This window comes from Pyrgilauda ruficollis, unplaced genomic scaffold (assembly GCF_017590135.1).
Source record: "Pyrgilauda ruficollis isolate IOZ18807 unplaced genomic scaffold, ASM1759013v1 scaffold74, whole genome shotgun sequence".
Taxonomy (NCBI): domain Eukaryota; kingdom Metazoa; phylum Chordata; class Aves; order Passeriformes; family Passeridae; genus Pyrgilauda; species Pyrgilauda ruficollis.
In genome coordinates this window covers 852,262-875,190 of record NW_024529266.1, presented here as the reverse complement: position 1 = coordinate 875,190, position 22,929 = coordinate 852,262, and the positions used below count along the sequence as shown (strand labels likewise).

Sequence of the window (22,929 nt, the reverse complement as noted above, 5' to 3'; positions counted from 1 at the left end):
TAAAATTTTTGTAAATATAGAAGGTTAACTGATTTTGCTGTGGTCAATTATGTAGCTCATAAAATATCTCTTTTTGTATTTTTGTGTATTACAGGGAGTATCGTGTACCTTGGGATGATGGTGGGGGCGTTCTTCTGGGGAGGCTTGGCAGACAAGGTGGGAAGGAGACAATCACTCCTGATATGCATGTCTGTCAATGGATTCTTTGCCTTCCTTTCATCCTTTGTCCAGGGCTATGGCTTCTTCCTCTTCTGTCGCTTGTTTTCTGGATTTGGGTAAGCTCCTCTGGTTTTGCTAATTTTCACAAATCTGTGTGTTAATAAAAGTTTTCTGTTTGCATAAGCACATTATTTAGTGTAGAAATACAGTCTGTGTCTGTGGTGAGAGAATTAAGCAAGGTAGATACTACATTCCTAAATAGCGACCTGAAGGCGAAGAATAATTTTGGGGAAAAGACACAGACTGAAAGCTGTGAGATTGAGTTTGCTCTTATATTGCAAAGGATTTGTTTTGTGAATGTGATCAACTTGCTTAGCTCTTTTATGCCTCAACTTCTTTATGTACAGTATCTTGGTCAGTCAGCAAAATTACACTCTCCTCACAGGTGTACGCTAAGATTTTGATTATATTTGTAAAGTCTCTAATGTCTTTGTGTGCACAGTATTGTTTATAATACATGGTATCATGATAAATTTAAAGTGGAATCCTAAATTGTGTCAAATGTTCTTTCTGAAATATTGGAATTTATGGACCTGTGTTTTCTTTACTTTTCATTTAAATAACTTCTCAGTGATTAAATTTATAAATTTAAACTTTTATGAGCAGAGAAGGAGTTAGACAAGTAAACTGCTATGAGAAAACCTCTACCTTTACTGCACACTTGGATAAACAAGAGCTCTGTTCTGCAGACTGCTTGGTTTAGCACTTCTAGTCATTGCATGATTCAGATTAAGACTCCTAATTACAGTTCCAATTCAGACCACTATCAGTCTTTGGTATGCTGAACAGACAGGATTTGGTGAGAGTAAGGCAGTTGTGCTGCAAGGTCACACACATGAGCTCCATGTCTCTAATGGTTTGTTGCCCTCATGTTATGTAGCCATGGTTCAGCAATGCTGTTGTTTGATATTTGTGTTTTGAGAAATCCTTTGAACTGGTCTGAAGTAGGCTAGGGCTCAATACGAATACCAATAAGAAATTACCATAGCACTCAGTAGTCTTAAACTGATTTATGAAAAGGAATGGAAGGACAAGAGGAGAGAGAAAAATGTGAGGAGTCATCTAGTTAGAAGAACCTCTTAGTCTGTCACCAGATCTTCAGATATGACTTTATACGACAACAAGGAGAAATGGCAATATTCTACTTCCTGAAAACCCCAAAATCCCATAGAAAAACAAAATTTAAAAAATCCCTTCTCATAAATCACCATCAGTTCCAGGAGCTATGTTTTTTCACTCCATGCACAAACACTACAGATCATGTTGCATGACACTTTCACTCTTCTGTGATCCTGCAAAGTCAAGAAGCTTGCTGTATTACTGCTTATCCTGGCCAATTCCCTGGGACAGGTCTGGACCCTTATGCTATAAAGGTTTGGTTTTTTGCAGACCTAAAATGGCTTTAACTGAAATTGTCCCTTTTGGGATATACTGCAAAATATGTATTTATTGTGCCTCATGAGAAACTTGTCTGCACCATTTCCTCCACACCTGTCCAGGAGCTTTTGCAGTAAGAGTCAGTGCCTGCAGTTTCCTTGTGATTTATGTATGTCCTTGACTGGCAACCACATTCTCTCGTGTACCCATCTTATGATTAATGATCCTTGAAGGAGCAGGTGCTTCATATTTTTATCCTACACTTTCCCCACTCTGTTCAAAGTCCCCCTACCTCCTCTTTGAGAGCTATATGAACAGATCATAGATAATTTGTCACCATGTACTATATTTTAAATGGAGTCTCCAAAATAAATAAACCCCAAACCAATCAAAAAACAACAACAAAAAAGACAGCATGAGCTGCAGAGTTGCTCCTCATAGCAATTACTGAAGAGAGAGGTTCATGGCTGGCTCATATTTGCTGTTTTCTTCAAAGATTGGATTTTCCCCCTGAATATCTCTTTCAGATTATATCAGGGTAGCAGTGTGAAAGCCATGAGGTTTCAAAAACCTGTTTGTCAGACCCTCAAAATGAGGAAAATCCCGTTTTGACAGGGGAAACACCTAACTATTTCCAGTCAATGGGCACCTCACAAAATTGCCACAATTTCTCAGATATGGATGATAGTGGCTTAGAAACTTTGTCTTGCAATTCCATCAGAACCCACCAATGTATCTTATCAGGTCACATCAGCCTGTGCACCTTCAGGCTACTTAGATATTCTTGAGCCTGATCTCCTGCAGTGGAATTTTGTCATTCTTCCAGTTCCCCTACCTCGCCTCCTGCAGCTGATGTGAGTGGAGCTCTTTGTGATGAAGACTGAGGGGGCAAAAAAACTTGTTGACTGCCTCAGCCTTCTCCATATCCAGGTAACCAGGTCTCTGGTTTCCTTTCGGAAAAGGCACATGTTTTCCCTAGGCTTCTTGATGACATTCCACTGTGTCTGTTTTTGAGGGAGGATGCTTTGTTACAGTAATTTTGTGTGATCCAAATAGCCCAACTATGGAATTAGAATGATTTTAAGGAAAGAACTGAACTATATGTTTTAAAGGCAAAATAGTATTGTTACTCAGACTGGAGAGAAGTGGGAGTTTTCTGAAGGGGCAGAGAATTATCTGGATAATTTCTTTTAATTAAAGATCACTGAATTATTAAGTACTCAAATTATATAAAATCACTTAGGTATATAGAATTTAAACTGCTCTGTTATCTTGTAGATAAATTTAAAAAAAAAAACGGTTAAGAAGGATGAAAAATAAAATCAGGATCTGATAGAAGATTTCATTTATTTAAAAAATACTATAAAATATAGTCTTCCCATAATTGCTTGCAGTGAAAACGTGTTTATAAAAGTAAAATATTCAGGGGAAAAAAAATACCCCTTCAAATACTTTCCCCCTCATTTTTAACCTGAAAAAAACCTAAAATTAGTAAAACTTTTGTGGGTAAAAAAGATTTTAAATGCAAACCAGTATAAATAATATCAAGATACTGTTGCATAAAGAGTATTGAGACATACAAAATTCTGGAACATAAGCTTAGGCTAGACAAAAAAATGAAGAAATGTTGGAAAGGCTGCAAAATAATTTCCTTTTCTAGAAAATAATATCAGAACTGTAATTCTTCCATTGATCAATTGAAAATCAAAACTCAAACAGAAATTGAATCCAAAAGCCTGATAAAGGTCTAGGAGGGTTTAGACATGGTTTCCTACAAAGTGAAAGATCTAGAAAAGAAACTGTGAGCTGTATTCATCATTAGCCATTTGGGGAAGGTACAAATATTTATCATCAAAAAGCACCTTGTATCTGTCTGAAAATGTCAAAGGAAGGTTTCTCTGGTACAGAGCATGACTCACAACACAGCTGTTAACCTGAATGAAGCTGCAGCCTGTTGTCTGTTCAACACTACCATTGTGAAATATTATTCTCTGCTACATAGTTTTGTATAATTTTTATAAAATATTAATCTCAGCTATTAGTTTAATATTTTTGATACTTACAATTTTAGATGTAATTTTTTTAAAGTACAACAAAATTTATAATAAAATGATTAAAACCTCACTACACATTTGTCTTATCCCACTGAATTTCATTTTGTTGCTTCAAGATAAGCAAAGGTTATACAATTTGGGGGAAAAAAATCATGCTTATCCAGCCCAAATATTACTTCTGAAAGAAACCAAAGTTTTCATACAGTGAAAACTAGCTGAAAAAAATATCCTGAGGTGAACTACAATTTAGAAATTTTTCAGACAACTTGATATGCTTGCTTCTGGGGGAAAGTTATTCTTCCTTCTAAACAAAATAAAAAATGCTAAATAAACGTGTCCTACTTTAAAACCACACAGTATTTCCAGACTGCAAAGATTTCTTTCAATTTGCCAGAACTGCCAATTTGGCCAGATTTCTTCTCCAAACCAACAGAAATATTAGGAAATACACCTTAGATGTTGTTAACTGATTTAAGTAAAAGCTATTAAGAAGATTCTCCCCTGCCTGTTATCCCTTGTGAACAAAAGCCTTTCTCAAGATATATTAACATAATATTCTTTTTCCAGACTGCTTTAGAATATACTTCATTGAATCTGAGACTTACCTTCAGACAGTTTTCTTCATCCTTCCTTAGACAATCTCTGAACCTTCCTGCAGTACTCCTTCTATATTATTGGGATCTACCACAGTGCTGGTGTCACTATGGTAGAACAAAATTTGTAATTCAGATATTTTCTCAAATTCTTCACTTTTTCATGGGGAATCAGAAGTTAGCAAAAATCCAAAACTGCGAATGTAGTTTCTTGTAACTTGCAGTTTTGAGGGGTTGCCTGAGTAAGTCCACACACCCTGACTTTTACCAGCAGTTTTGTACTATGTCTAGTGGCAAAACCACTTAAGAGTTGCATATGCACCCCGTAGAAACTATGACATGAAGGGTGTGCAGGCACTCTATATACATAACAACTGCAAAAATGTTCCAACAGAGATGAAGATTATGTGGAAACAGGACAAGATTGTTGGCTTACACAAGAAGTTCCTTCAGGAACTTAAGATCTAGACCAACATGCAGCTTTCATAATTTTATGTCATCAGTATTTAGTATCATGTTGTATTTATCTTTTACTTCCTCATATCCACTTGTTCCACTGCTTTTTCATTAAGAACCTTGTGTTCTCTCACTCTCAAAATGTTGTAATCTTCTGCCTCTGATTCGTCTCCAGCATCCAGCTGTGTCCTTCCCAAGGCTATCAGTGTTTTTACACTGTGAGCTAATGAATAGCTCTGCAGGTGACTGGCTTCAAAGCTGATAGGCTGTGCCAAAAGGGATATACACTTCTCAGTGAAGCCAAGGAAGCTGTTGGCAAGGTCTGAGCTTCACAAATTGCTTTGTTTCAGTCCTTGCAGCTTCAGACATGGGTAAAACTTGGTGAGACGTTCTCAGAGAGAAGGGGGTCTTCCCTAAACCTTCTCTTCCCTTCTCTTCATTTCTGTAATAGAAGACAGCATTCTTATGAGGAAAGAAAGATTATATAAAAAGGAAAAAAGGGAAGAAAAGAACCAGACAAGGGTAAATAAAGAGAAACTATGCAACAGAAAAAAAAAACCAAAAAACAAAAGAAAAATTATAGAATTGTAGAATTATTTAGGTTGGAAAGGATCTTTAAAGTCATTGGGGTCAACCATCAAACTAATACTGCCAAGTCCACCACTTATTCCTAAGCACCTCATCTACACATACTTTAAAACCTTCCAGGGATGGACATTCCACACTTCCCTGAGCAGCCTGTTAGAATGTTTTGCAAACTTTTCCATGAAGAAATTTTTCCTACTGTGCCATTCCTATGGTACAGCTTGAGGCTATTTCCTCTCATTCTATTTTTTCTTACTTGGAAAAGGAGAGACCAACCTGTCTACACCTCTTTTCAGGTAGATGTAGGGAGTGATAAGGGTTTTTTTCTTATTTTCTCTAGCTGAAAGTCCCCCAGTTCCCTCAGCCACTCCTCTTAGTTTGGAGACAGTGAACACCCTCCAGGTCAGATAAGTGGGCGGGTCAGCAGTTTGATCTGCGTCCATCTTAGGACTTGCTCCAAATGTTTTGCCAACTTTGCTGCCCTCTCTGAACACGTTCCAGCATCAAAATGACTTCCGTTTAGTGAGGGGTCAAAAACTAAACACAGGATTTGAGGTGTGGCCTCACCAGTGCCCAGTACCGGGGACAATCCCTGCCCTGGCCCTGCTGGCCACACCATTGCTGATCCAGGCCAGGATGCCATTGGCCTTCTTGGCCACCTGGGCACTGCTGGCTCATGTTCAGCCGCTGTCAGCAGCACCCCCACGTCCTTTCAGCCACTCTGCCCCAGCCTGTGGCACTGCCTGGGGTTGCTGTGACCCAAGGGCAGGACCCAGCACTGGGCCTTGTTGAACCTCACACCACTGGCCTCAGCCATGATCCAGCCTGTCCAGATCCCTCTGCAGAGCCTTCCTGCCCTCCAGCAGATCAGCACTCCCACCCAGCTTGGTGTTACCTTCAGACTGACTGAGGGTGCACTCGATCCCTTGCCCAGGTCATCAGTGAGGGCATTAAACAGGATTGGCACCAGTAGTGAGCCCTGGGGAGCAGCACTGGTGACCAGCCACCAGCTGGAGGTAACTCCATTACCTGGTAACTCCATTAGCTGCTTTCTGGCCCCAGCTAGCCTGACAGTTTTTCACCCAGTGAACAGTGCAACTGTCCAAGTCATAGGCTGCCAATTTCTCCAGGGCAATGCTTTGGGAGATGTGTCAAAGGCTTTACTAAAGTCCAGTTGGGCAACGTCCACACTCTTTCTCTCATCCACAAAGTGGATGGTCCTATAATAGAAGGAGATAAAGTAGGATCTGCTTTTCACAAACCATACCTGTGATGGCTGGGTCTCATCCCCTTGTCCTCCTGTATGTGCCTCCTGTATCTGATGGTGCAGGCTCATCTGCTCCATGACCTTCCTGGACACCATAGTCAGGCCTGTAGTTCCCCAGATCCTCCTTCTGACCCTCCTTGTAGATGGGCATCATATATCCCAAACTCCAATAAACTGACACCTCCCCAGTTAGCCAGGACTGCTGGTAAATGATGGAAAGTGGCTCAGTAAGCACTTCCACCAGCACCCCTAGGACCCTTGAGTGGATCCTATCCAGGCCCAAACATTTGAGCACATCTAAGTGATGTAGTGGGTCTCTGAACATTTCCCTTTGGATTATCTGGGCTTCATTCTGCTTCTTCTCTCTGTTTCACAGATCAGGAGGCTGTGTACCCTGGGGACAGCTGCTCTGACTATTAAAAATTGAGACAAAGACCCCAGTCTTTTTTTCATGCTTTGTCACTGTGTTTCCTCCTTCATGTGAAAAAGGCTGGGTACTCTCCTTAGCCTGCCTTGGTTGTTAATATAGTTATTGAAACATTTTTTTGTCTTTTACAACAGTAGATAGGTTAAGAACTAGTTTGGCCTTGGCTCTTCTGATTTTCTCCCTGCATGACCTCATGACATCCCTGTACTCTTCCTGAGTAGCCTTCCTAGTCTTTCATAGATCATAAACTCTCTTGTTTTTTTCTGGAGTTCAGCTCTCTGTTCAGTCAGGCTGGTCTTCTTCCCTGCTGGTCCAGCTTTCAGCATGTGGTGACAGCCTGGTCCTGCACTTCTAGGATTTCATTCCTGAAGAATGTCCAGTGTTCCTGAGCTCATTTGCCTACCACAACTGCCTCCCAAGGGACTTTCTCAACCAGGCTTCTAAACAGGGTCATGTCTGCCCTCCACAAGTTCAAGGTACATGTTCTCCTTGCCAACCTTCCTTACTTCTCTGACAATGAAAAGCTCTGTAATATTGTCATCACAGTTATCAACCATGATATCCCATCACCCACCAGTCCTCCTCTGCTCACAAACAACAGGTCCAGTAGGGTGCCCTGCCTTGTTGACATCCTGACCAGCTCTGTCAGGGCATTATCATTCACACACTCCAGCAACCTCCTGGACTAGTTCCTCTCTGTTGCTTTTCCACCAGGCATCAGTAGGTTGAAATCCCCCACAAGAACAATGGCCAGTGATTGTGAGAGTTCTCCCAGCTGCTTCTAAACTATTTCACTGCCTTTTCTTCCTCTTTTGGTGGTCTATACCAGACACTGACTGTGGTATTTGTCTTTCAAGTAAAAACTTGAAGAATGAAAAACAAGAAGAAAATCTACAAAAGAAAGAATTAATTAGCAGTGATTTTGTGATTACCAATACTAGCATTTGTGAAAGCAATTTATCTGACATATCTGACAAATTCTTTGTTATTATATGCTTGAATGTTTTAAATAGTGTTGGGTAAATACAGGGAATGTATTATTTATTTGTCAATTCATCTTTCATCAGAACTGACTACTGCAGAGTTCAGTAAATTATCATGTGAATCATTTTTACAAGGACTCTCTTGCTATTAATAGCACACAGGCCACTTATGTACCTGCAGGAAAACTTCCTTATTATTCATAGTCCAAAGAAACACTTGTATTTAAAAATGGGTACAATGATCAACAAAGCTCAGTCTTTAGTGTGATGCAGTTTTCTAGGTCTTTATCCAGCAGTTCTCAAGGAAAAGGTCGATGTGTTTGCTCACCATTAAATACTTTGCTGGTCTAATGGCAGCTCTGAAAGGAAAGCAACAGAAATATTTTTCAATGAGGCTTATGGTACTGGGGTAGAAAACTGTTAAGAAAACTGTTATGTGCAGCTGAATGGAAGGACAAGGAGTGATGGGCTGTTTCTAAATCTCTGAACCTGTGTTTTGAGCTCTATCACTTTTTAACAAGTAGCAAATAACAAGGTGACAACTTGCAAATGCCGTCTCACACAGACACTATCTATTTTTAGTCTGGATGTTGTTCAAGTTTGAAAGAGAAGACAAGGTGTTTCAGAAGAACACCATCCTACCTTGTATATTTAGTATTCTGTAAGGGCTTTTTTTCCTAATTATCTCTATTCCTTTTATGCTTTTGCATTTCAAGCCCTTTTGGCTAGTGAGTCTGCCAATAAACAATAACTTCCATCTGAAGCCAGAGGTTTCTGAATGCCTCACAGACGTGTTTTCATCCCAGCTGCCACACTGTGCAGTTGCCAAAATCTGTTGTGACAAATCACAGCTCTAAAGGTAGATTAGCAGACATTTATCATCTTTGTTTGTAACAAAGAAAATGCAAATGTATCTTAGCTTATTGTCTGTTTCACTGAATCCCACACTCCTAAGGTGTACCCCTTTAATGTCCTTTTGGCTTCACCTTTCTCACAATTGCACAGAACAAACATGAACTGAGAGTGTACATAAATATGCATTCTCTCTTGCTCTGCCTACTTCTGATGGGGTTTATTACATAAGATGAAGAATAACTGAAAAGATCATTATTGATCATTCTTTTGATTGACATTTATGGTGTTCTCCCACGTATGAACAATACGTGCAGTAAGAAAAGGTTCCTGCTATTTTCTTAGTGCTGTTCTTGCATGTATTCCTACATATTTACAAAAAAATCAAGGCTGAAGGCATGCATCCTTTTATTTCACATTAAAAGTCTGATTCTTATTGAGTGAGAGAACTTATTTCCTGATTTTGGGCCAAGCTCAATGAAGTTTTGCTTCCTGTTGGTATTAGATTGTGCCTCATTACAGAATGTGTTATTCAGGAGACAGATATCACTCATGATCATCATCCCTGAGGCTTAGATCTGTAGGTTTTTTAATCTTCTAAAAAAGTGTTCAGACTCCACACAATTTATCTGTGAAGATATAAAAAAAAGTACTTATTGTACATACTAACAAGATATATATTTTGTGACCCCTAAGGAAGTGGTGCATGGACCACTCTCTCTGTTATCTGTGGGTAACATGTTTACATCCACTGCTTTGGTTAGGATAACTGAAGAGATAACAAAAATTAATAAGAGATAAGATATAAAAACTTCAGCTTGTTTGAATAATTTGTATTTAGGAAAGTTAAACTCCTTCCTATTTTTAGAATGAGTGTTCTTCTCAAGTCAAACCCACAGTTTTCATGGGCTTTTCATCTGCTCAGGAAGACACATCAGAGAAGAATATAGTTTCACATATCAAATTATTTTCTACAAGTGACAATGAGCCATATCATTTACGAACACAGCAACAATAAACAGCCCACTGTATCATACAAATTCATTGCAGAAGCAGACTTAACTCTGTATCCTGTGGGAAAATAGCATTTCTTTTAAAACAAACAATGAAGTCTTCCTACTGAAAAATTAGTAGCAGTTATGCTTTTAATTTTACTTGAAATTCACTCCTGTGCATGCCACCATGCATTTCACAAAATGTTGGTGGGCAACAACGAGGCAGTTGCTTTCAAACTTATAATACAAAAACGTTGAGAATCAAATTTATTCCTTCCCTATAAATATGGAATGGCTCACCTGGAGACACTGAATTATTAAGGGTTTGTATGCATGCAAGATGGGGCCTATTCAAAGTTTTATTTTTTAAAACTGTAACAATTATATTCTTCCTTGTAGCTGTTGCATGATTTATTGGTGGATTTTTTAAAATATGAACTTTTGATAAGTTAATTCATAAATAGCAGTAGTGGCTGAAGGATCTGAAAAATCCTCACAAGAGAGTGATGGAAGAAGTTGGAGATACTCTGATCTTGTCTTGCCCCAGTCTTTGAGAGGTGGTTTATGCTTCTGCTAGCATAAACTAGTTCAGTATACTAGATACCATATTAGTTCTATAATAGAAAATGCTATAGTACCAAGCACAAGTTAAAACTTCAGCAAGTCAGGAATTTCTTTGCTCCTTAGAAGAGTTCTCAAGGTCCATTGCGTTTTTAAGGCTATTTCTCATTGTTGTTTGGTATGAGAACAGTTGTAGCTGTTCCTACTCTCCCTTCCTACTTTCACTTGCTCTGCATTTAGGAGCAAGTTTTAGGGAATGGAGACATGGCTACTGCCACTTTGAGATGGTCTAACATCAAGAGAAAAAGAACAGTCTTCTGCAGGAGGATGCTTCCTCTCCATCTCCCTCCTCGCTCCTCCAGTTTTCCTGTTGATTAGCCTTTCTAAGATTTTCATAATCAATTTTTAGTCCTTGTAGTAGCTTTATGATATAGGAAGAGCTTCATAAGTACCAACATACTAAAATATTGTAGCAGTATCAGTCTGCACTTACATGAGGCCAGAAGGATGAGTTTAACCAGCTGAGAAGCAAATTTTCCATTCACAGGTTTAAGGTGCAAAAAAGTACACAACTCACTTTACTACGCCGTCACTGCGAAACAAAGACCTACAACTCACCATAGCAGCAGTTTTCTGTACAATGGAAATACATACTGTATTTCTCCTTTAAACTATAGACAGGTTATTTTCACTGTTTAATCAATGCAAACACAGTATCTGGACTTTAAAGAATTTCTTAACCTATTGATGTACTCACTCAGAGTGACAAATATACCAATCAGTTGGAACAGAACTGTGAGTTTTCAAAGCTGATTATTTCTTTACTGTTTATTTGCATATCCTAAATAAACATTTTTATTTTCTGACTCCGGAATTCCTTTTACATGTTTAAAAGGTCTATTTGCTAGCAACATTGCCCTGTTGACTTGGACAGGGCTTCTTCTGTAGCTCTGGAGAACCTTTAGGATGTAGCATATATGTCAACCCACCTGGATCAGTTTTAACAGCTAAAGCAGCATTTACCTCTCATCATCATCCATGATATAGCTGGTTCATGCTGATAGGTGGGAGATGCCTTTTTATCTGCTTTTGGTCAGGTTCTCTACATTTTGTGACATTAAGACAAGGTAGATTTTCTCAGCTTGAAACATCCACCCAAAAGATGCCATGAGCAACATATTAAATTAGGTCTTCTTGAAAGTGGACCTATAACACGTATAACTCCTTATCAGCACTTTTCATCTTTGTCAGGAAAGAGGAATATCTTGTTTTGGTTCTACTAGTAAATTTTTGACCTTAGAAAAGAAACTCTAAGTAGAACCATGAGTGCTCTATTTGGATTATTGTGGGAGTGAAATTCAAAGCCATCTCTGCACCCTGGAGGGTTTACATCATAGCTGTAATCCTTTTATATTTATGGACCTGGAGAGCACTGAATCCATAAAAGCACTGAGACAGCAGGGTTTCCCCATCACAGGAAAATGAATTGTGGTTTTACCCTTGGGCATGCTCCCTCAATTTTTCCTCAACCCAGACTTCCAGGGGAAGCTCCCCCTTGCTGCCTGTGACAGGGCAGTTTCCTAGTGAAGGCTTTCAGTGTTTCCACCCATGAGAAGAAAGGGGATACACCTTGCTGGCTGTGTATGTAACAGGAATTCTTAGAGGTATAAACCTCTAAGAAGAGCATTTAACAGCTAACAGGTTCAACTATGCAAAAGATTTGTTGTAAAGCTAAATATTGACCAGCAGTATTTCAGAGAAAACAAAGCTTCAGGATGTCCTAACTGGACCCTCCAGTACCTGAAGGGATCCTGTAAGAAAAATTGTGAGAGACTTTTTTACAATAGCATGTGGTAATAGAACAAGGGAGAATGGCTTCAAACTGAAAGAGGGCAGGTTTAGGTTAGATACTAAAAAGAAATTATTTCCTGTGAAGGTGGTGAGGCACTGGAACAGGTTACTGAGGAATGTTGTGCCATCCATGGCAGTGTTCAAGGCCAGATTGGATGGAGCTGTGAGAAATCTGGTCTAGTGAAGGTGTTCCTGCCCATATGAAGGGGTTGGAATCAGCTGATCTTTCAGGTCCCTTCCAACCTAAAGCATTCTATGACTCTGTGAAGAGCTGTACAAAGGAAAAGAGAAAGCAGCAGTCCCCTATATAAGTGTAACAGCTCAACCCTTCATAACAGTACGTGAAGATATATTAAAATAAACTGTATGGCTATGGCACTGAATTTTCTTAGTGGTGAAATACCATTTCTGTATTCATGTTTCCCTTATTAATATCTGTTTAAAACTGTTTTGAGGTTTGCTGTTTGCTTCCAGTTTGGCAGCTGCCAGATGATATATAAATACACATTTATCTTTAAAATTCACTTACAAATTCAAACCATGCCATATATTGCTTTAAAGTATGTAATCTGAAGGTATTTTCTCACTGGAAAAAATAAAATCCACAAGCATTTGTCCTGATGTAGAACATTAGACAGCTTGCATACATAATGAGCAGATAAAGATGGTAAAAGATGACTTGGAAACTGGTACCAAAAGTGATATATATTTCCAGTTACTTTAATTTTTGTAAAACCTAGTTGAATCTTCTCTTTTTTTTTTTTTTTTTTTTTCCTTCAAAAAATAATTTTGTCACAGAGCAACGAGTACAACAGACCTTCAGACAATGTTTATTTTACCATGATAAAAAAATTAATATTATATGAATGCACATACTTTTCATAAAAAAATTAAGTAAAAAGCCAACATGGGCTTAACTTTTCATGTAGTCCAACTGAGTAGAATATGTTTTGAATTGTGGGTAAAAAAAACACTATTGACATTTCGTTACTTCTTGGTTACCTAAATCATGGGAGGTAAGGCTTACAGAAATACCTATTACACTTTGGGAAAATGATTAATTTTTTTCCATTAGAAGCAATATATTTTGACACTCGTCAGTAGTGCCATGATTTTGTAATGGTGAAAGTCAAGACTTCGCCCTTGATTCTGTTCCAGTGACTGACACATTGACAATTCCCTTGAAATGCTGAATGCAATAAATAGTACATAGAATTTTCAAGGAAATATTTGATAAAAAATTGCATCCAAACTGATGAAAGTTTTCTCTAGAGTTCCCCAATATATGGTGCAATTTGAGAAAAAACACTTGCTAGAGAATTTGAGGTTTTCGATGACTGCTGCTACGGGCTTGTTCAAACTTTATTTAGCTGTTGCTCTCTTGCTTAATCCATGATCTGTATCTCCTTTTAGGATTGGTGGAGCCATGCCAACAGTGTTCTCCTATTTTTCGGAAGTGCTCGCTCGGGAGAAACGAGGTGAACACCTGAGCTGGCTCTGTATGTTTTGGATGATTGGTGGTATCTACGCTTCTGCAATGGCTTGGGCAATAATTCCTCATTATGGTAAGAAAAGCCATAGAAGAAAGAAAAATTTCCTTGTGATTTGGAGATATGCTAGTATGAAAGTAAAGATCTTGAAGTTTGATAGATGATGTGGAGATTTGCATCAGAGAAATTTTAAATTGCTGGAATGTCAAATTAGTAGTCCTTTTGATACAGCGACAGATTGTGAATTGAACATTCCTGAGAAGAAGAGTAAGAGTTTTCTTAGTGTTTGCAGTGCTGAAATCTGAAATTAATCTGAAATAAAGCTGTGGTGAATACTTCTTAGTAGATATTTTTAGTGGTGTAAAAACAGATAAATGGAACACAGTACATTTAAATGCTGTAGGGATGTATGAGGGCAATGGCTGAAGTTATACTCATGTAAAATATAAACTACTCTGTCAAAGAGCTCTTTAATTGCCCTGACATATTTAAACATAATATGGAAGTATAGATTAAATTCTTTGTCTCTTGTGCTTGTGTTTTACAAGAGTTAAGTGCTCACAGGTCTCCAGGGTTGCTCAGACTGCTCAGGGATTCTTAAAAATCAGCTTCTTAAGCAGTTCTCTCTGGCAGGCCTCAAGTGAAGTAAAGCAGCACTGTGAGCTGGCATCCAAAGCAGCTTCCTTTAGTCAAGTAATGAGGTTTATCAAAGCTATATTGTAAAGGTTTGCTTAAAGTGATGGGAATATTTAGCAAGTGATAATGTCCAGAAATAAATTATAATAATGCAGACTAACCAAATACCTAGACTGTTGCATTAAAATTATTTTAGGGTTCAGTACACCAAACCTGAATCTCTATCTTCAACCTTGCCTTTTGACTTTGAACTGCTGGAAGCAAATAGAGGAATTTGTGCTGACAAGGCATAATATGGATTTTTTTTTTCCAAAGTAGTAAATTGCTCTGGATGCCAAGTACTTTTTTGCTTTCTTATGGACTTTTATTTTCTTTATCTTTTAATGCAAAAAGCAAACATTATGACAGACTGATTTACAAAGGTAGTCTAATTTAATGTAGATTTTATAAATAACTTTATATTCTTTACTGAGGTGCTTTTACAATATCACATGGCAGTATATTTTAATACAGTACACTTATACCAAAGCAGTGTCACTACAGGGAAAACATTTATCTTTCTTTAGCAGTGGAAGAATATCAGCAACAGAAAGGAGTGCTGCACTGAGGTTTTTTGTTGTTCTTGTTTTTGTTGTTGCTTTTTCCACCTGCAAAAATATTTGTTAAATAAGACAAGAGAAAACAAAAAACAACTTCAAAACATAGTATGCTTTAGTGCTAGACATACAAATCACTACTTGTAGTGTATTAATGTATGTTACAATGATCAAAAAAAAAGGCCAAAAAAATCAAGCTATCATAAGAATCCTTTTTCAGAGTAAAATAAGTAAGTTTGTACACCATTTTGGCAAAATTAAACAGAACATATTTATAGGTTTTGATGAGGTCTTAAAACTGTCTTTACTTTTAAATCAGACATTTTTGTTATGTTTGAAGTCTAAAACCTAGTCTTAGTTCCTAGTATTAGCATGAAATCTCTCTAGTTCAGGCAAACTATTTTGTTGTAATAATGCTGTGCCAAGCTCTCAGAAGTTGCCAAGGGATCCCAGGGCAAGTCCTCTTCCAGCATTTGGGGAGTGTGGTCACACATTGCTGTCCCCTCCCAGAAACATTTCAGGTCAAGCAAATGCCCATTCAGGTGTCTACACCATTTGTATCACATGCATTTACCAGGAGGCTCTTATGGTATTTTCTCTTTTACTATTTCTAAATGATTTTTATGTAGACTTATTTTGCCAGAATTAAGCAGAGATAGAGATTTTCCTCCAAATCCCTTTCCCTTTCGTACTTCTCATCATTCACATCTTCAGTGACCAGGAAGCAAAACATAATTATAAACTACCCACCCACTTTTAAACTGCATTTATATTTGTGCATGGGTATTTCTGTGTTCTCTGTTTCTCAGCTGAGGACCTGACAATATTTGGTTTTCTCAGCTGGACTCAGAAGTTACTCAATAGCAGTGAATGAAGCTCGATCTGTAAAAAAGCAATAAACTGTCATTGAGCATAGTGGAATTATTCTTCTATTAATATCAGGTCAACACAGTAGAATACTTCGGAATACTCTTTTCTTTCCTTGTTTACCAATGTATTCCTTTCATTTGTACTCCTTCTCATACAAGCCACTTTTAAAAAGTCCTAGATACATAAGTACACATTATCTAGTCCAAGGCAGACTGTGAAGCTATACATGTATGTTTGCCTGTTGAATATTTAGATATATCTTTCTGGGAGAAAACACAGATTACTCTCTTTACGTAACAGTTTATCTCTGTTGCTGTTCAAGCAGCATAGCAGACTCTGAAACAGGAGTAATGCCCTGGAACACAAAATAAAGTGTTGATAACTGTTGTTTTGACATCAGCATGTTGGTAACTGAGGGATAAGTGTGATGCAGTGCTGCAGTCACCACATATGGAAAGGCTAATATCATCTGGAAGACAAGCGTCTCTGTAGCAAGGCTTTTGGACTTATATATCTGTTGACCATTGTTTAAAAACTGAAAGTTTGTGTAGACTTGTTCAAGTTCTCCTAAACGAGAGCTCAGGCTGGGAAGAAGAAGAAACATCTGCAGAGAAATGCTTCTAATTGCAACTAATTTTAAAAGTCCCAGATTAGACTGCTGAAAAGAAATTCCTCTCTACAGTGTTTATATCAGTCTGGATAGGAGAAATAACAATCATTTTGTAAATACTTCTGCAAGTGCAATTTTAATTTTAGCATCCTGTTCAAGGTAGAGTAGTTCAAAAAGATGTCAAAGACTTCAACTGTGTATTACAATAATGAAGAATCCCAAGAAAGAGAAATTTTAGTTCAAAATCCAAATACTTATATCTTACAAAATTTTTTACACCAAGTTTATTTTTTAGCCTGAGAGTAGGAATTAAAAAGAATTATGAAATTTGTTTTATCAGTTATTAAAAAAGAAAAAAAAAATCTGTGCCTAAACTAAACATCAAGAGAAGCTAGATAAGGATTTCAGTGTCCTTACCCTTTCAATTTTGATATTCTGTCTAATTGTGTTTTGACTGCAAAAGTATACAAGCCTTTACTGGCTTTATGGACTATAGGGAAATCTTCTGAAATTTACAACATTCCCTAGATTATTTTACTTAGTCATAAAAAATATTGACCTCATTTGTTCTTAAATCTTATTCTTGAACAAGAAAAGGAGTTCTTGACCAAAAAGAAATTAGATTGCAAGGCAGAGAACAGGATGGTGCAGGTATCCGGGCTGTTACGGTGTAAGTTGCAGGTGGAACCTGAAGCTTTTTGCAGACTCTCACACCCCAGTTCTGGTATTAACCAGAGAAGAGACGAGATAGCCATGTCAAATGACATTAGTGAACAAGTCTCCACTGTATGGCCAGAGAAGAGACATTACCTCCATAAATATGCAAAAGATTCCAATTAAAATAGGCTCCATTATTCCCTAAACCATTTCAAATTTAATAATACAGAATCAAGGAAATAGGAAAAATACTTCTTTCTAACACATTCAGTACAAATCAGATGTATGTTTAAACATTCTTTCAGACCAGCATAATCACATTGCATGACAGATCTTCACCGAAAGTATTCATTTTTCATCACTAGAGTCTTTTGTTCTGCTAAATTGAGGACCACATACTTGTGTTCGTAAGAGAGGTATTTTGCACCATTCAGGAAACAAACTTGGAGCAAAAAAGTGTGGAATAAGAAGTTTAAGGAAACGGCATTCCATTCCAAAAGTGAAGATTTCTTGCCTAGGTGTAATGTGTCTCTCTGGCTGTAGGTGGGAATGTATTAATATGTTCTCTATTTCAGCAGTTTTCTATTGCATCAGCAAAAAATTGGTATTTCATTCTGTGACTAAAAGTCACAGTTACAAATTATAAACTTGTCACTAGTCACAAACAGTATTTCTACTTCAGTCATTAGAGTTTTACTAGAGAAAGCGATTTTTTTCTGAATGTATTTGTTTTTCAGAGAGGAAGTTCTTTACAGTAACAGAACTTAAAAATATAGACATAGAAGTGTCCAAACAATGCACTCACTCTTGACTTGCAAAGCACTGTATCTAAAATATTAACAACAACTTCTATTTTAAAATTTTTTAATTATGTCTCCTACTGGAATTTTTTGTATTCATTTCCTGGCCCTTAAAATATATTCACTTCTATTCTCTCTGAATGTTTTTGCTTTTTACTTTTCTCCTGTCAATATGACTAAATGAGTTTAACGGGCAGAAACTGGGACTTAATTTAGATAGGATAGAAGTTAAGTTTTAAATACAGTTGTTATATAGTACTAATATGAACTGCCAAATGTATTTACAGAATCTTCATTCACTGGATGTTGTCAAGGGCACATGAAACTACAGTCTTTAATAGTTCAGAACCATGCTAAGTTCACTAGACCTACCAATGGAGACCTATTGACTGTTCTTAATTCTACTTTCCATAATTAGATAAGCCCTTTTTTTAGGCCCAGGAATACATAATGGCTTCTATCTCAGCGCAAATGTGAGAAAAATGGACCAATCTGTTTTTCTTTTGAGTAAAAACTGGTTTGCAAAGTGGCCTGGAAAATATTTCTCGGTTTGTAGCAGAAGATTGTTGCAGTAAAGCAATTAAATTCATCTGAAGAAATTTTCTCTACTGGCAATGAAAGTGATCCTTTTATCATCCTTAATCATGGTGGCTTGAAAACATTTTTTGTTGTACTTTCCATGTCATGTTTGCTCCATTTTTATGTCATCCAACTGAAGATAAGAAAGATAAACCTATCTTTAAAACAACAATGAAATCCCCTTCTGCATGAAAGCGTCATGAATGGTATTGTAGTAAAACAGGCAAGGCAGCAGGGCTGCATGCAGCAACTACACAGATGAGGAGATAGATACTGGCTCACTGTGCAACTCACAGCATGCAAAAGCATCAGGCAGTGTTAATGGAGGAATTAACCTCTCAGCCTGCTGCAGATTTAACTGAGAACATAATGGACTAAAATTGTAGAGCAGTAATGAAAAAGAAAACATTTTAACTCCCTTATTCTATCTGGGTTTTTGTTGGGCTAAAGGGTTTCTCAGTGTCACACAGCAGCAGTGGCATTGGGTTAAAAATTCCCATGATAATGCTATGTACTACCTGTGGGTTAGAGACGCAGGGCACAGCAAGTGCTTGTGCTTGATGAGCAATAAAAGTAGAAGCATCTTATGAGGCATCCACCTTTCAGCACTTCTGGTGAGCAGACCTGTGTCCTTCTGAGCTGTTAAGTGCGAAGTTACAGAGACTGATCTGATATTTCTGTCAAGGGATGGTACTACAGATAACGAAGGAGATTTTATAATGATCTGTTAGTTAAGCATCTGAATGAAACTGCCATGAAAGAAGTAAAACCTCGGGCTGAGGTTGCAAGGGCCATTGTGGATTCTGGTTTGAAGCAAGTTGATGCAACAGATGCCACTCAAAGTTCTCTCACCCCCGTTCTATTAAACAGATACTGTTCCTTCACTTTGTGTTGGGGTAGACTAGAAAACAGCAAAGAAAGAAAAAAAAATTAGATTTTTTTAAAAAATAGAAAAAGAAGGAGCATTGAATATTCCCAGCACTTGTAGGAAGATGCATGTCTATCAAATTATTCTGGCTGGTAACTCCAAATGGAAGATAGAAAACTTGGCCAAATAACCCCACACTGGTAGAAAAAGAAATTTGTAAGTTGGTCCTTATTTAATTTTTAAAATTCTGGACTCTCAATTTTTAAAAAATCCAACTCCTTAATATTACTTTTCTTTCCTATTGTTTTCCTCAAACATGTCTTTAAAAATCTTCCTTTTCCTGGTAGTTCAGAACTTCATGCCATAGCAACAGCTGTTTGGGAAAAAGTTGAACCCAAGGCACCATTTTCTATTGTATGATAGTTTCTATTTTTGCAGAAAAATAGAAATTTGAATTTCATCACACGTCCAGTACAAAGAGAAATGCCAAAGAAGATGGCCTGGGTAAGAGAAGCATGGGGTTTTTTCTCAGCTGTAAAAAGCCCCCAAATGCGCCAAGAAATATGCAGAATTTGAAATAAATATATTGTCCTTTTTTAAACACTTGATGGAAACATGTGAACCAAATTTTAATACCAAGAACAAATCTTCAAATTTCCCTTATACAATTTCCTTTCTGATATATCTTTGGTCTTCAGAATCAGCCTTCAAAAGTGAAAAATACTATCTAAGATGTAGAGAAGTTAGAGCTTTTTTAAGGTTGAATCTGCATTTGCTATGAGACTGTGTCATGCCGTATAAATGGAATAGATCAGACATAAAGGCATCTACTATGTCACGCAACATCTGTTGATCTATTTTACATTCCTCTAAGAGGCAAAGTGATTGATCCCCAATGTGCTATGCTTCCCCCCTGCAAATACTTAATGCACTTACATTAATCAGGTGTTCTGCAAATGAAGCTTTATCTATACTTTTTAAAATCTGAGTTAATTAAAGTGTGTACAAGGAAGTTTCAATGTTAACTTGAGTTATCAACATCTATTTATGAATTGTTTCTCATTTGAAATAATCCTATTAAATTAGATTACACTGAATGTGTACTTTAAAAAAATCTTCATCTTTAGGAAGAACAATGATAGAGTACGACAGAGTTTAGAAGATCTGCTTATGCAAATCTAGCTAGAAGAGCAAAAAAAACCACTTTATCAGGTTGTTGTTTTTTTTTGGTTTTTTTTTTTTTTTTTTTTTTTTTTTTTTTTTTTTTTTTTTTTGCGTTTTTAGGACTAGAACCGCAGATTTCTCAATGCAGATTTTGATATGGTCATTTCAATGTTTATATTTGCAAGCCCTAGAAGTTTAAGTAGCTTTTAGCACATCTACTTAATGAGCACTAAAGATGCTCATTAGTGAGCTTCAAATATAACCTTTTCCTTGGCACTTCAGGCTGAGGCTGAAAGAGAAAATTTGTTTAGGGAGAGGTTCAATAAAAATCTAGCAAACTGTTTTGTGAGCAAAGAAGACATGAGGCTCAGTTTCCTAGGGGTTTCTGTGAATCACTTTTTGATCCTGGTGAACTCCCTTCTCCCCTCTCTTACCTGATGTTGCTTACAAGGCACCACAGCAGTCCTTTTAGTTTGTCCTTGCTTTTTCTAGATCCTTTTCTGCTGTAGTCTCTACAGTTCCCCCTTCTTTCCTCCAGAACTCTGCTATAGAAACATTCAGACATTCACTCTCTCACCATACTCCCTGGTGCAATACAGCCCTGGCCTAGCTGCTCTCAGGTACAAAGCAGCTCATTTTGACCTGGGTGAGACCAGTGCCAAAGCCAATGGACTGGGTGGCTATGCTGCATTCCGCACCCCCAGGTAGGCTCCAGCATCCATGAGGGACCACTGATATCTCCTGCCTTTTTCTTCATCTTCCACTGGACTCTCTCTTCTCTGTCTGGGCAGCATATTTCACCAGGCTTTGGAGAATACAACTATCTTTGGGACTATTACTTCCTGTGATATTTGATTGAAGTAGATTAATGGCTTTAAAGAATGCTGGTGGAGGAACTGACAGACAGATGAACAGACTGTTGCAATAAACATCATTGTTCAATGCCATAAACATAATTTTCCACAAAACCTGTAGTAATAGTCAATCATTCTTATGACAATAAAATTGTCAACTTCTCAGCCTCTCTCTTAATGAAAATTAAATTTCCCACAATAAATTTGCCTTGAGTATAATTTAACAAAAATTACATCCAGGTTAATAAAGCTGCCTTACAAACCTGTTCAGACTGACCAGCAGAAGTACCTGCAGTGTCAGACATTAACCTTGCTTTTCACATCTAGAAACAAGGAAGATGCTAATCAGATAAGATTTATTTGTTAATATTTTTAATGTTAAATCACAAAAAACCTATGTTTGATTTTGTGACTGTTCTGCAACAGACGAAAAAATCATGAGATAAAGCATATACAAAAATACATTCATTTTTTCTGGAACATAATATGACAGTATGAATTTGTCGACCATACTTCCATATTATTGCTGTGGCTTGTAGAGCTATCTGCTTTGAAGAACTTGGTGATTGTCCTTTCAATAACAGTTTTTTTTCACAGTAATAATATATTCTTTCTAGAGATTGCATATACAATTGGTATAGAATTTTTCAATTTGCAGTCCAGTTGCCTTTAAAATAAAATTAGCAAAATCAATTGCAAATTACATTGGATTTTTTTCAGGAAGTTTGTTCATACCTTTTTCAAAGGAAAATATTCTATGTTACTTATGAAAATCATGCTTACTTTAGTGAAAGTAATTCCTTGAGGTCTATTCAAATATCCATGCTTACCAATATATCTGATTATACTCTTTCTGCTCATACTTTTAGGAGAGGAACTTGTTCAAAAATATGGCAAAACTGGATCTACCTCCCTTACAGTGTTTGTGCACTTCATATTTCCAATATATCTCTGTTTTTACATATTACAAAGATGTTAGTAGAAAACATAAATAAAATGAGCAGTGAAAAGCATTAAGATTTCATACTAAGGGCTCTAGGCTGAGGTTTCCATTCCCAATTTCCTCAGCTTTGGTGCTGGGCAAGGTGAAGAAATGCTGCTTTCTACTACTCACTGTTCCTCCCTTGCTGTTTGAGTTGGTATTGCTTTCTTTTTAGTATTGGAGCATTTTAATTTTAGGCATTCAAAATTTTGGTCCCCCTCTTAGCTGTTTCAAGAAAGTGCCATTGCTATATAATAAAAAAGTAAGGAATTGCAGGTAAAGAAATAAAGGTAAGGCTTTTATATAGTTTTATTTTCCCATAGAAACATTATTTAATTCAGTGTGATACAAACATTTGATTCCTTTATGATTCTAGACTCTCAAGAAAGTCACGAAGCTGTATAAAAAGAAAAATATAAAATAATTCTCTGTTTTTTTAATATATGTGCTTTCATTTTTTTCCTTGATAATTTCATTTCAAGCACTGTGACTGACTGCTCACAGGGACCATCCACCTCTTGTTGCAGTTATGATAGACTGAGAATTATTAGTACTGATTTGAGTGTGCAAAAAATAGTTTGTTGGAAGTTTGACCAAGGCTTA

General features: G+C 37.1%; 1 protein-coding gene across 2 annotated transcripts in view; it reads left to right on the top strand.

Moving 5' to 3' along the window:
- SV2C (synaptic vesicle glycoprotein 2C) overlaps positions 1-22,929 on the top strand; it is a 77,395-nt gene that overhangs the window by 21,153 nt on the left and 33,313 nt on the right. For both annotated transcript variants that reach the window (XM_041486221.1, XM_041486220.1), the window contains exons 2-3: positions 95-275; positions 13,634-13,785. In XM_041486221.1, the coding sequence (XP_041342155.1) occupies positions 95-275; positions 13,634-13,785 (333 nt within the window). The remainder of the gene's footprint in view (positions 1-94; positions 276-13,633; positions 13,786-22,929) is intronic.